The 14,529-nt window shown below is 36.6% G+C and overlaps 1 protein-coding gene across 7 annotated transcripts in view; it reads left to right on the top strand.

Moving 5' to 3' along the window:
- Positions 1-10,390, top strand: part of ETV1 (ETS variant transcription factor 1) — a 96,573-nt gene extending 86,183 nt beyond the window's left edge. For 6 of the 7 annotated variants that reach the window (XM_007445593.1, XM_007445591.1, XM_007445590.1 and 3 more), the window contains 2 exons: positions 2,483-2,584; positions 7,351-7,572. In XM_007445593.1, the coding sequence (XP_007445655.1) occupies positions 2,483-2,584; positions 7,351-7,572 (324 nt within the window). Of the gene's footprint in view, positions 1-2,482; positions 2,585-7,350 lie in introns of all 7 variants that reach the window. The other variant, XM_007445592.1, reaches the window with a different exon arrangement.
- Positions 10,391-14,529: the final 4,139 nt, after the last annotated feature.

Genomic DNA, 14,529 nt, shown 5'->3' with positions numbered 1-14,529 from the left:
AAAGAGTGTTAAAAGGAATTTACTGGAAGTATAGCCATCATCGTACCCACTCCATGTTGAAAATGGTACCTTGGCATTTTTTTTTTTAACATCTTTATCATAGTATAATTGCTTTACAATGGTGTGTCAGTTTCTGCTGTATAACAAAGTGAGTCAGCTATACATATACATATATCCCCATATTCCCTCCCTCTTGCATCTCCCTCCCACCCTCCCTATCCCACCCCTCTAGGTGGTCACAAAGCACCGAGCTGATCTCCCTGTGCTATGCAGCTGCTTCCCACTAGCTATCTGTTTTACATTTGGTACCTTGGCTTTTAGTGGCGCTGGATATAGTGGTCATATGTGAGGGCTGAGTGGACTTTTCTTAGTTGTTGGATGGTCTAACCTATCCTGGAAATTATTTATCTTATCTGTTCATTTTAAGTTGCAATCTTTTAAAATTTTTTTATCATGATAGGAACACAACATGGGATCTATCTTCTTATCAAATTTGTACGCGTTCAATCCAGTATCATTAACTATAGGAACAGTGCTGTACAACAAATTTCTGTATCTTATTCCTTCATCTTGCACAACTTGTCTGCATCTCTCAGGCATATGAGTATCCATTTCCCTCAACTTTATAATGAATGTGATATTGAAACAGCTCTAAGAATAAATTTGGGGGCTTCCCTGGTGGCGCAGTGGTTGGGAGTCCGCCTGCCAATGCAGGGGACACGGGTTCATGCCCCGGTCCGGGAGGATCCCACAGGCCACGGAGCGGCTGGGCCCGTGAGCCATGGCCGCTGAGCCTGCACGTCCAGAGCCTGTGCTCTGCAACAGGAGAGGCCACAGCAGTGAGAGGCGCGCGTACCACACACACAAAAAAAAGAATAAATTTGATTGTTTTAAAATGTCTACTGATACCCATGGTGCTGAGAATTAACTGGCATCATAAAAGTCAAACTCTGCTTATGGTATTAAAAAAACATCTTTCTCTCCCCAAAGACTTCCACTGTGTTGTCTTGAAGTTTGTTGCAGGTATTTTACTTTCTAGGTGCCTCCTGGTGAGCCTCTAGAAAAGTATCATTTACAAATGCATAAGTGTTCAGAAATTGCTGTTCAATTTCAGGAGATACTAATAATTTATTTTCACATCCCCTCCAGGTTCGCAGGCTGTTCAGTTGTCATGTCTATTAAAGATTCACTGATGTCCATTGTTAGCTTTTTAAAAGACATTTTATTTAGAAATTATTGCTTTCACTTCTTATTGCCATCAGCCCATTTTGCTATTGCTTAGAACATTTACATTAAAACGAAGTTTATCTTTGGAACTTTAAGATGTACGTGTCACAGTGACTCTGTTTTGACATATAGTCACGTCCCTGTGACGTTACATCTCTCTGTTCTTAAAAAATTATACTGATATATGTGACTAAATTACATTGTATCTTCATTCAGGAAGTAGAAATTAGTGAGAGAGAAAATAGCAAGGATCAGTGTTTTTAAAAGAGAAAAAATAAAAAACCCTGTAGAAAGGTTATTGCTAATGATGTAGAGAGAGACAGAATGATCTCTTTGTAAAGCATTCTGTTTTAGTATATTACACGTAGCAACAACTTGGAATTCTGTGAACATGAAGGAAAACTCTAACCCTATTTAAAAATGTTGTCTCAGGGTTACCTAGGTATGCATGGCAGCTGCAGTTTCTGCTCAGATGAAGCAAAAGTGAAAATTAATGCGAAGGTGACTCTAGCTGGGGTCGTAGAAGCAGGCCACCCTGTTCTGGATAATGCTGCATCTAGCCAGGGTAGTGGTGAGGTAGGGGATACAGATATGTTGAGGAAGGAGGTTTTGCTGAAGCTCTGTTGAAGCTCGGAGATTGTTCACTAAACAACAAAAGTGGATATCCTGCTTTAGAGATTTTTGTCTGTGGACTCATATACATGGAGACCTTCTTATTTTTAGCATCTGATTACTGTTCTTTAAATGAATGCTTAATTCCCCAGTGTAGTATTGGCTACAATTTTATTCTGATGCTGCTTCAGGCAATAAAAATTATTTGCAGTTCAGCTTACTAATTGGTCTACTGTTTCCTCTGCTGTACACACTGTGCCACTTGTTCACTCTTTTATTCAGTGTCATGCAGGATATCTGTTTTCCTTTGGCTTATCATGACCTCAAAAACACCTTTACAAAGAGATCACGAAGCCGCTCTTGATCTATAGATTTTATCTGAAAAGAAAAAATAAGAAGGAAAAAACAGGGTACCTCAGAATGCGAAGCATCCTCGGCTTCAGGTGATCACTGAAGGCCTGGTTTAAAAAGCAAACCAGGACACAGGATATGCAGATCATGATAGCTTTTGTGTCTTTACTTATGTCTTTGATTTGGATGTGTTTTAGAGTGTTTGGAAGTAATTAATGAATTAACTAATTTTTATGAGATATGTTGGTAAGTTTATACTTAACACTACAATGTAATTCTGTTTTGGTGGCAGGTGGCCCGGCGTTGGGGCATTCAGAAAAACAGGCCAGCTATGAACTATGATAAACTTAGCCGTTCACTCCGCTATTATTATGAGAAAGGAATCATGCAAAAGGTGAGCAGCTAATACAGCATTAAAATTCATTGAAATGTTGCACATTCATCTGCATGTCATACTTTAAAGCCACATATCATTACACTGCTGAAGCAAGGTTTTCGCCCACTTTGACATATGCTTAGCTGTTTGTTTTGCTATTACAAGGCTTTCTGTTTATAAATTCATGGGCATTATAGACAAATGTGTAATAATATCATATACAAAGTAGTAGACTTTCTGGAAGTCCCCACTTTCCTGTGTTTGGTAGAAAAAAATGTTGTTTTAGTACTAATATGGCAAGCATATATCCCCAGAAGTCGTTGATATTTTGCTACATTCTCCACAAGTATATAATTTTGAATACTAACTGAATTGTCACCTTTTCCCTCTTGTTCTGGTTCTTAAAACATTCAGAACATTGCCTGTTCTCATTCTGAAAAACATTTTTTCTTGGCTGATTTCATTACTTGACAGCTTAACATCTTAAACCGTTGATTAAAAATAAGTATTTGATCTTATTTCATTGGTATAATGAAGTTAAATTTATTTTATTTCAAATGAGTGTCTCTTAATATTTCCAGGTAGCTTTTTTAAAAGGTGTGAGGTAAAACCAATGAATTACACCTAGAAAAAAATATAAAATTTTTGAAGAAGGTAATGAATAAATGAATAAATAAAGATAAAACATTTGGGTATTTGTTATTGTTACATCCTTCAGCCTTGCATGCATATTCAATCTAATAGTCTTGACTGTGAACAATGTTTAGGATTTATTCATCGTGAATATTACATTATAGTTTTATTATGCATCCTTTGTTCATTTGGGGGGACACAGACGTATATTACAGATTGTGGCATAGTTTTATGCCACCATGGTTCTGCCAAGAAAAACTAGACCAGTTGGTGCATGAAACTTACTAGAAGACAGGGAAACAGCATCATTGAGTTTTCTAGACCAAAGGGAATCTCTGCTCTGGAGTTGGCCAGCGTGCGAGTTAGAACTTGGAAGATCCTTAAAAGATAAGGCTGAATTAGATTCTTAATTGCTTCCTATTTCCCTGAATCTCACCTTCAAAATGTAAAACCAGTTACTATCTGCTCTGTCTTTTCCATCTCAACCCTGGAGTCTTTTTTAATTCCTCCCTTTCTCTCATCCACCACTCCCATTGGCAGCCAACCCCTTTCACATACATCCCATTCTTTTCATTTTCATCACCATCTTCCTAATTGGGCACATCAAGTGGGCTGGCACAGTAGGTGCTCTGCAGGTCCCCTGGGCAGTGTTACACAGTGGTATTCTTACCTCGTGAAGCTGCTGTGATTATTAAATGAAATAATGCACTTGAGACACTTGCATTGTACCTGGCACAAAAGTCTTCAACAAATGGTAGCTGTGAATGCATCTCACACCCTGAAGCCAAGGCATATTTAGCTTGTGTGTCTTGACCAGTAAGTCCCTTACTAAATGGAGCAGTCACAGAGAGCTAAAAAAGTATCGTAAAATGTCTAATCATACCTCAGGTTTTAGACAGAGTGTTTGAGGGGGTATCTTCAGGATGACATGTCTGGTCTTAAATATTCTCAAAGGTGTTCAAACTTATGCTTATTACTGATACCACCACTTCCATGTTCCTATTTATTTATCCAGTTATCACATATCCTATTTATTTACCTCTTTAATAAATTAATAAGGCAAGATGCTATCAAATAGTCAAATGACAGCATAGATGTTGAAAAAACAAAGAAAAATGTTGTGGCTCCTCATGTTTTTTCTATTAGGCTGTAATTGCCAAAGGAAACTATTAGCAACTATTGATTTGTCAGCTAATATAGGAGAGCAAAATGTTGTACATCACAGGCCTTTTGGGGTATTGCATATGATATAAGGAAAACCAGGTCGTTTAAAGGTGAAAAATGCAAAAGTTGAAGTCTACTTATAACTCGCACAACAATCAAGACTTTGGACAATTTTTACAGACGTACATATACTTATTCTTCCTTCCACGTGTTGAGCCGTTCTACTTGCCACTCTCTGACACACCTGTGACTCATTGCTTCACTCTTTTTAGAATGTCCTGCCATCTTATCTTTACCTGTTAACATAATGGTTAAATAAGTTCTAGTATAGTCATTCAGAGGAAAATTATGCAGTCCTTTAAAAAAGAAAAAAACTGATGTAGAATTATGTATTTTAATGTATGGGGAAAGTGTTTATCTGACCATGCTTGTTCATGAACTTAAACCTCTGTTTGTATGTGGTGTATGTAAAAGAAAATAAAATGGAAAGATTAGAGAATAAAATAAAACCCAAGTGGATCTAAGCATCAAAGAAACCCTGATTATTTTAGTAGTTATGAAAGAAATAAGAAATGAAGTAATGATCATTATACCTTATAGACAGTACATGTATGAATTTCAAAACTAGAAGTGATGGGAAAAGTATATACAAACATCTAAGCATTGGTTATTTCTGGTTGATAAAATCAGATTATTATTTCTTTTGGCTTAATCTGTAATTTAAAATTTTCTTCCAATATCCCTGTATTAAAGTTAACACATAATTTAAATAGCTAGTCTTTCAAAATTCATGTTTTATCTATCTAAGCATTGCAATTTGTGTATACTGAATGTATGGGATTTTCCATATTATAACTGAATAACAGAAGACGTTCTGTCCCTTGGTTGGTTATCAGCCCTTGTTCTAAACTTTGTGGCATTTAACATAGTCCAATAATTATAGTAGTAGCCCTAAGTATGTTTACTATAAGGAAAATAAAACAGTGAGTCAAGGCAGAGTCCTTAAGAGGTTTTATAATCTTGATTGCATATTATACATTTTAATTCCCCACAGTGATCTATCGAATCATTTCTAATTATAACCAATAGCAACAGGTTGTACAAAAAAACTTCCAGTATCCTAAAGCAAATGCCTCCTTCTCAGCGGCTGCAGACAAAACAAAGCAGGTTATTAAATGCTCTGAGGTATGCAGGCCATTTATTTTATTTTTCTTCTCAAAGTGCTTTGAACAAAGAAAAACGGGAAACGAGGATTTAGTATAGCTAAGCTTTGTTTCTGATATGGTCTATTTTTACTTTTATGGCAGTTTCACCATTTCACCTTTACGAACTTAATTTCCTTTTTATAAAGGACTAAAGTGAATAAATTTATGCCAGACTCCTCTGTTTGCCGTGCCCTGTGCTAGAGACTTCCATCTTAGTCTTGCAACAGGCTTTCCAAGAAGCCATTCCTGACTCCATTTCACAAAAAAAAGGGGAACTGGGGGCAGTTTAAGAAACATGTCCAAATTCATAAAAACTAAGTCTTGGCTGTTTTCAAGCCTAAGGATATTCAGAGTATTTGAATTCTCTAAATTGATTCCTCTTACAGAGCAAAAAAAAAATCCAGGGCAAAAAACATTCTAAATCTGAGTCCAGAACAGCAGTGCTCTTTGGTAATTTTTTTTTTCTTCCCAAACATGCACAGATAGTTTATAAACTATGAACTCACCATACCCCCACGTCACACAGCAAGTAGCAGAGGAGTTGAGTAATTTTCACCTTTCTAAAATTACTGAACTCTACATACACACAAAAAGTTACTGCCAAACTTAATACAAAGGACTGTATTCATCCACTCCCGCCCTGCCCAACCCCCCACCCCCACCCCACCGTGGGTTTTTGAGAAGCTCAGCATTGTCTATTAATGGCAGCGGGGGCAGGGCTGTATTTGTTCCACTCAATTGTTTATCATTTCCTAGAGAAGCATTACTCTTCAAAATTTAAGTTTGGGACATGTTATTTCCTACAAATTATTGCCACTTCTCCTTTATTTCAGGCAGCTGTCACATTTCTTTTTTTCATTTCCTCCCTATGCATCGTGTATTTTAAATTCCTTTCACTTTCTTACACCTCTTACTTCAATTTGACACTTTATATACATCCTTACCTTCTGTCTAAGGCATCTTGCTTTCATTTTTAAAAGTGATGTACCCAGGATAATGCTGGGTACATCTCGATCCATCTTTTGTTTAAATAAGGCTATGTATCTTTTTTTTCAGGTGAGAATATACAGTGCAAAAGAAAATAAAAAATAAAAAAAGAACAGTTCACCCTGCGAATCAGTGAATCACTAGTCTAGTCTTATTAGGAACACAATACATTTTTCTTCTAAGGTTTGGAAGTTTAGTTTTTCTACAGTTTCAGAAATATAATGTTAAGAGGGAGACACTACACTTTAAAGGCCTGGTTATTTTATAAGTACTATAGATATTACCTTTTCAGACAGAGGGGAAAAGATTGTAATGTGAAGATGCCTGCATGAAATCATTGATTTTTTTTTCCCAAATAGCAATGTAAGTTTACACTTACATGAAAACAAGCAAACTGCTAAGCTTTCTAGCTGTATCTGGAATGAATGTAATTATTACTCAAGATCAACATTTTGCATTTCCCTCGATTGAACCGTAGTTTATCCCACAAAGTGAGGATTGTTTTTCTATCTGTTAATAGTTCATTGCTTCTTCTTTTGTTATTCATCCTTTCTGGAGTATTAAATCATGTTTTTGTTTATTTCTTTCTCTGCCCTTCCAGTCTGGGATGGTGAAGATGAGTTGTTGGTTTTTTTTAAGCTGAGATGTAGTTGACATAACAACCTCACATTAGTTTCAGGTGTACAACACAACGATTGGATATTTGTATCTCTTGCGAAATGCTCACCACACTAAGTCTAGTTACCATCCGGCACTGCACATAAGGATGGGATTTCTCTTCCATGTTTCCCTTAGGTGGCTGGAGAGAGATACGTCTACAAATTTGTATGTGATCCAGAAGCCCTCTTCTCCATGGCCTTTCCAGATAATCAGCGCCCACTGCTGAAGACAGACATGGAGCGTCATATCAACGAAGAGGACACGGTGCCTCTGTCCCACTTTGACGAGAGCATGGCCTATATGCCAGAAGGGGGCTGCTGCAACCCTCACCCCTATAACGAAGGCTACGTGTATTAACACAAGTGACAGTCAAGGGCCTCCTCGCGCCTCTCCTCTTTTGCAAGATGCAGAGAATCTCTGAATTCTCTTCAATCTTTGTCTGATTTTTGTTGTTTGTATTTTATTTTTAAATAATAATACACAAAAAGGGGCTTTTCCTGTTGCATTATTCTATGGTCTGCCATGGACTGTGCACTTTATTTGAGGGTGGGTGGGAGTAATCTAAACATTTATTCTGTGTAACAGGAAGGTAATGGGTGAATGGGAGGGGGGGATTGGGGGATTACTTTTTACTTCGGCTTGGGATGGGGTCCTACAGGTTTTAAGTATGATGAAGCTCTATCATGGTGATTTGATTTCATAACAACCTAGAAAATGTTCATTTCCTCTGGGTGTCTATAGTACAAAGTTAATTCACATTGTGTAAATATCCACTTGGAGACTATTTGCCTTGGGCATTTTCCCCTATCATTTCTGAGTCTCTGCAAGGTGTACAAAAAAAACTACTGTAAAAGGCAGTTTAATTGTTAGAAATGACTGTTTTTGCACCTCTTGTAAAAAGGTATCTAGAGATTGCATTTGCTGCTTTTTGTTTCGTTTTGCTTTATATATGACTCTTAGAGGATAACCATAAAATGGGTAATTCTCTCTGAAGTTGAGTAATCACCGTGACTGTAAATGAGGGGCACAATTTTGGACTCTGACTCCAAACTGAGTCACAGGCCAGTAGCAGTATACGTATCCGGTGCCACCTTGCTCTTTAGATACAAATCATACTGTTGTTAAAGTATTTTGAAGCTCATTTCAGTTAAATAATGATATTTTTCATGGTCCTTTGAGATCTTCATTTAAATGGTAAATCTGGGATCACAATGAAGCAAAAAATATCTGTCTCCTTTCGCTTCCTTCAGTACGTAAAAACATTATTTCATCAATAAGAATTAACTGTACTAAATCACGTAATATGCTGTTCTAGATACAGCAAGCACTCCTTAAGAAAAATATCCAATACACTAAATAGGTACTATAGTAATTTTTAGACATGGTACCCATTGATATGCATTTAAACCTTTTACTGCTGTGTTATGTTGAAACATATATAAATATTAGATAATGCTAATGCTTCTGCTGCTGTCTTTTCTGTAATATTCTCTTTCATGCTGAATTTACTATGACCATTTATAAGCAATGCAGTTAACTACAGATAGCATTTCAGGACAAAATAGATGACTCGAACCATTTATTGCTTAAAAAATAGCTTATGCCATGCTATGCTATAAGCAGCTTTTATGCACATTGACAAAATGAATAGTAAGCTTCAGCTTGCTAAGGGAAACTGTGGAAAATTTTGTAACTTTTGGTGAAATGGAAAATTATTTACAAACTGTCAAAGAATATGTGGAAGTTGCTGTATGTCATAGTGCTGGCACTGGTACTATCCATCATCTTGTTTTGGACACTCGTGTAAATGTGATTGGATTGTTTGAAAGAAGATTTAAAGACTTAAAGTTTCAAAGGTTTTTGTTTTGGTTTGGTTTTGCATTTGGAGAAAATACTGAAAGCAGGGTATAACAAAACCATAAGTAAATGGTGTTACAGTATCTCTGAAGAGCTTGCTAAAATGATTCAAGCAAGAAACAAGAATTTTGTTCACTCCATCAGTATCCCAGAGGAACAAAAATTTTTAAAGAGTCAGTAGCAAAGTTTTTAAAAAGTCCTAAACACGAAGCCAAAATCGACTTATAAAAGCTTTTCATGATGAACACAGGAAAAATTGTTGAAAGATGATCTCCTGGCTACCCATTTTCCAACATGACATGGATCACAACTCATGTCTTTAAATTGAACAGTTATTGGGAAACCCACATACCATAATCAATACTACTCACATTTAATCCTACCAAAAAAAAAAACATTCTAATTTCAACACATCTATGTAACCTGTGATTTCAAGGCTTGTTCTACATTTACATTATATAGCATTAGGCCCATTATGGGCTAATAAATATGCCTTAAAAATCAGAACTTTTTCCCCCCACTTTGCTCATGTGGCCATTTACAGCACGTAGAATAAAAACAGATTTTAAAATATTCAGCTAAAGTTTTACTGGAAAGAGAATTGACACGTGGAGAAATTGAAGGAGAAATTGAAAGTGGGTCCTTAAAATATGATCTAAGTGAAAATTATATGGAGTATTCTTTTTTTTTCTCTTTCTTTTATTCTTTTAAAACTTCTAGTTTGACAGTGAGAAAATTGGGCTATGAGTTATTTTAAGGAATCAAGGAAGAATTGGTATTGATTATATAATATTTAAGGACAAATTATATATTTTGCTGTTTACGGTACTAACTCACTGAATGAAGTAAGTAATTGGCCAACATTAAGTATATTTCTCATACAGAAGGGTTCAAGACATTACATTATAAACTCTTGGGAAATGTATCTAAATATTTTTTTTTTGGTTCTGTTCTTATTCTACTTTTTGTTTGGTTGTATTTTTATTTTCAGATAGATTAATAAATCTGGCAGCTGATTTCTGCAAGATTCTTGTGTTTTGAATTTCTAATTGAATTGGCTATTCAAACATAGAAATCAACAACATAACATTTTCCTTCAACTTGGTAAAGGAAACTAAAAGAGTTATCTCCCCTCATGTTTGCTGCCTTTTGATGTTAACACCCAACAGACTAATTACAACAAAGAATGTCACCTCTCCAATAACTAATGAAAGATGATTTTCTTTAAGTTATGCCTATAAAAATGCTTAAAAATAAAAATTCACACAGCTGACAATGCAGAGCAGTTTTCTCAAATTATAGAAAGTTCTTGGGGGTCACTTAATTGAAGCTCCTTTTTATAGATTTTTATCAGTTTCCTGTAGATGCTATAACAAATTACCACAAGTTTAATAACTTAAAGCAACACAAATTTATCCTCTTTTAGTTCTAGAGATCAGAAGTCCAAAATGAGTCTAAAGGGGCTAAAATCAAGGTGTCTGTAGGGCTGGTTCCTTCTGGAGGAAGCCCATCCTTACTTCTACTTTTAGAAGTTATTGTCATTTCTGGCTCCTGGCTCCTGGCTTCCTTACTCCAGTCTCTGCTTCTGTGGTCACATCTCTTTTTCCTCTACTGTAGTCAAATTTCCCTCGGCCTATCTCTTATAAGGATATCTGTGATTACATTTAGGGTCTACCCAGATAACGCAGGATAGTCTCCCCATCTCAAGATCTTTAACTTAATCACATCTTTGACGTCCCTTTTGCCAGGTAAGTTATCATTCACAGGGATCAGGACACAGGTAAGGGGTTATGGAGGAAAAGGGGTGGCTGTTATTCAGCTTACCACACAGATGAAGACACTGTGTATTAAAAATACTGATTGACTTACCTATGGACAAAAATGTTCTTATTGATGGATCTAGGGTGAGAAATTACTGAAGAACATTTTTGTTTACCATTGAGATGGTCTCACTTTACTCTGCATAAAAGGTAATGAAAGCATTCTATGTTAAAGTTCACCTACTCCATTAAAGCATCTGATAATCACATAGAGCTTTTAGATTATTTAATTCCCCCACATGTAAAAATTATGTAATGAGAGAAAAAAATAGTGTGATAATTACAGAGTTATAGCATAGTTAATTATGTTATCCAAGTCAGATTATTTTTTTTAATATAAATTTCTTTTGGTGCTAGTATGGGTTGTTACTCTACAGCCTTAACATCTACAAGTTATTACTGTTTAAGAAAGAATGATATGTAGAATATGTTTGTTACTCAAAAGAGCAATTTTAAAATATGAGTCAACTTATGTTTATATGACAAGGAAAGAACTCTATTACCAGATGTTTTAGCATTTGGCCAGATCATAGGTGCTTCTAAAATGAATGTTCTATCAAGCAGCATTTTCAGAGCCTATAATGGCAAAACATTACAGAGGGGAAGACCATTTGAATGTTTCTTACTTGGTATCTCAAAAGAGAAAAACTGAAATTTGAAAATAAGAAATGAGTGAGCTATTTTCCAGTTGCAGTTTGATATGAGGAAGGGGAAAAATAGAATTGTAAGAAAAAAATAAAGATGGGTAAAAATAATAGAAGGAAGTTGAAGGCAAATGAACATATTGAGCAATTGTGATAAGAATTACATAAAAGCCAAGTTTCCATAAGATATCAGTGTTGGACATGATACTGAAGAATTCGGCTCAGTTTACTCAGAACTCAACTAGTACATACTTTTAAGACTTAGCTTTTTTTTTCTTCTTTTTTTTTTTTTAATATATGAGACTTCTTTAGAAAGATTTATTTATTAAAAAAATTTTATGGAAAAATATAGTTTAAGAAGAGGAGAATTTGATCAGAGTAGTGGATGGCTTTACTGAAAAATATTGACGATTTTAGAACGTTCCATTAAAAGTATACATAGAATAGCTGTGGTTTATAAACTCATACGTAAGATAGGGTTGTTTTTTTTTCTTTTCCTTTTTGCATATAGACTCCAATATTCTTGTTTAGTTCCATCCTAAAATTATGTTTCTATGGAGAAGAAATTTTTAATTCACTTGGATATATTAAAATTGTACTTACGGTTTGAGAAAACATTCCGTGAAGTTTATGTGATCATAGCAAATAAATATGCTCAAAATTTAAATCTAAAATACAAGCCCAGAACTGAAAATATTGCACTGTTGTGATCACTCTGGGAGGTGGCACATGTAAAACTGATAAATATCATCTAAGATGTTGACTTGCTTTGAATCATTTTAATCATCTAATTTATGACCAGTGTACTTGAGTAGTGTTTTGCCCTCCTGTCACTTCCCACTTATTATTCTTTTTCTGGTAATTTAGGTCCCAGGACACCTGATAAATATTTTTCTAGTACTGTGTTCTAATCTCTTTCAATACATTGTTTCACTTAATCTGTTCAGCAACAATATCAGGAAGAAATTTTGGGAAAGGAACTATCTAAATTATTTCAGTGACTCCCATGTGCCAGCCAGCGTGCATGCTTGACAGATGTTACTGCTTCCATCACTGATAGGCTTTGATGGGAAGCTGAGGCTAAAGACAAAACCAGAATGTCATTGTGTTCAAAATGTCATGTGATCACAGGCAAATTCATAAACGCTGCTTTTTTTAATCTTGCAACCCGGACCTAGCTACTTTCTTCATTTAAATTTTAAATAACTTAAAAATGTATGTAAGTGTCTGCTCAGCTCTGAGAGGGACGCGGCGGCCGTGCAGGCCCTGGGGGACAGCGCTGTAGGGGCAGGGGGCGGAGTTGGTGAGCAAAGCTCTGGAACTCCTGATCGCCAGAGTAGTTCAGGTAGCCCTGGAGGCGAGGGTGGTCACCGGGACCCAGAAGGCCGGGGTGGGCCTGGCAGAGGAGCAGTGATGGAAGCAGCTGCCACTGGTCCCAAGGGTGAGCGGGCACCACGTGCCCTAGGACATGGTGGAGATGCAGCACCCGCGGCTGTAGGGCCTGGAAGTGGACTGCTGGTGTTCACACTCACAGTGCCTTTCTGACCGCCCCGCCCCGGGGGGTGGGGGCAGACATGCCCCGCAGTTCTCTGATCCCAGATGCCTAATGCCACCAAGGCATGATTCATGAGGAATATACAGTGAATGGCAGTACCCTGGCTATTAGACGGACTGCTGAAGACCTTGTCCTCTTCCGGATTTCCATCAACTCCTTCCTGGATCAGCTCTCCCTGGTAATTAGGAATATTCGGCGCTTTGGGCCCCTGCCTTCCCAAAGGCTAGGCGGAGGAAATGGGGCTGTGGCCTAACCTTGTGTCCCCTACTAGGGAAGGCATAGGGAATTCAAACTTAGAGTAATTGCTACTTTGTTATTTGGGTTTAATTTTTTGCCTCTACTGGCCCTTGGTATCTCTTGGTTCACTTGTTTTGTTTCCCTGCAGCTTGAGGAGTGGGATGCTTCAGTGTTTATTACTGCAGAAAATAAAACGTAACTAAAAAAAAAAAAAAAAAAAAAAAAAATTATGTAACAGTGACTCACATTTTGCTGAAACAGTCTTATTTAAAACGTATTTCTTTAAACATCTTTGATTAGTCTTTATAGAAAAATCTGAAAAAGAAATCAAGTACTACTTAAACAATAGCAATATCATAACATGAATTTTTTTTTGAGTCTTTAAGCATTTAGAAATCAAAATGATTGAAGTATCACTTTGGTTTTTCCACTGGAGGATACACAGCTTAATGATCCCCAGAGAGACAGATCAGCTTCTTCAGAATGTTGTAAACACTGTCCCCATCACTTACGCTATTAGACATGACTTCGGAAAGTAATAGATTGCCCGGAAAACTTTCAAAGCGTGGCAGATTTGAAGTCACGTGATTCAGAAGAAGCAACAAATGAATTTTTAAAGTAGAAAGTAGAACTGAAATCACAGCAACTATTTTCCAAAGAAATCTTAATTTTTAAAAACGATCACATTGTTTTAGAGGGGACTATGACATCTTATGTACGTTGAAATTTTCTGAACAGCCAGTAAAACTATTTGTCCTATAGAAAATTTAATGTGAATTTAATTGACAGAAGACAAATATGGCACAAAAAGATGGGGAGAAAATAAGATAATGCATGTGGCATTACATTTAAAAAATTTTTTATTTATTTTCTTGTTTATTTTTTTGGCTGTGTCGTGTCTTAGCTGCCACACGCGGGATCTTTTGTTGTGGCATGCAGGCTTCTCTGTAGTTGTGGTGTGCTGGCTCCAGGGCGTGTGGGCTCTCTCACTGAGGCGTGAGCTCAGTAGTTGTGGCATGGGCTTAGCTGGCCCACGGCATGTCGGATCTTAGTTCCCCCACCAGGGATCGAACCTGCGTCCCCCTGCATTGGAAGGCAGATTCTTTACCACTGGACCACCAGGGAAGTCCTGACATTACATCTTAAACTGCACAATGCTCTCCTACTTTTAGTACTTGAGAAATATTTTACTTGATATTTA

The sequence above is a fragment of the Lipotes vexillifer genome, unplaced genomic scaffold (assembly GCF_000442215.2).
Source record: "Lipotes vexillifer unplaced genomic scaffold, Lipotes_vexillifer_v1.1 scaffold1198, whole genome shotgun sequence".
Taxonomy (NCBI): Eukaryota; Metazoa; Chordata; class Mammalia; order Artiodactyla; family Lipotidae; genus Lipotes; species Lipotes vexillifer.
The sequence above is the reverse complement of the archived record's forward strand: the minus strand, read 5'-3'. Positions and strand labels throughout refer to the sequence as shown.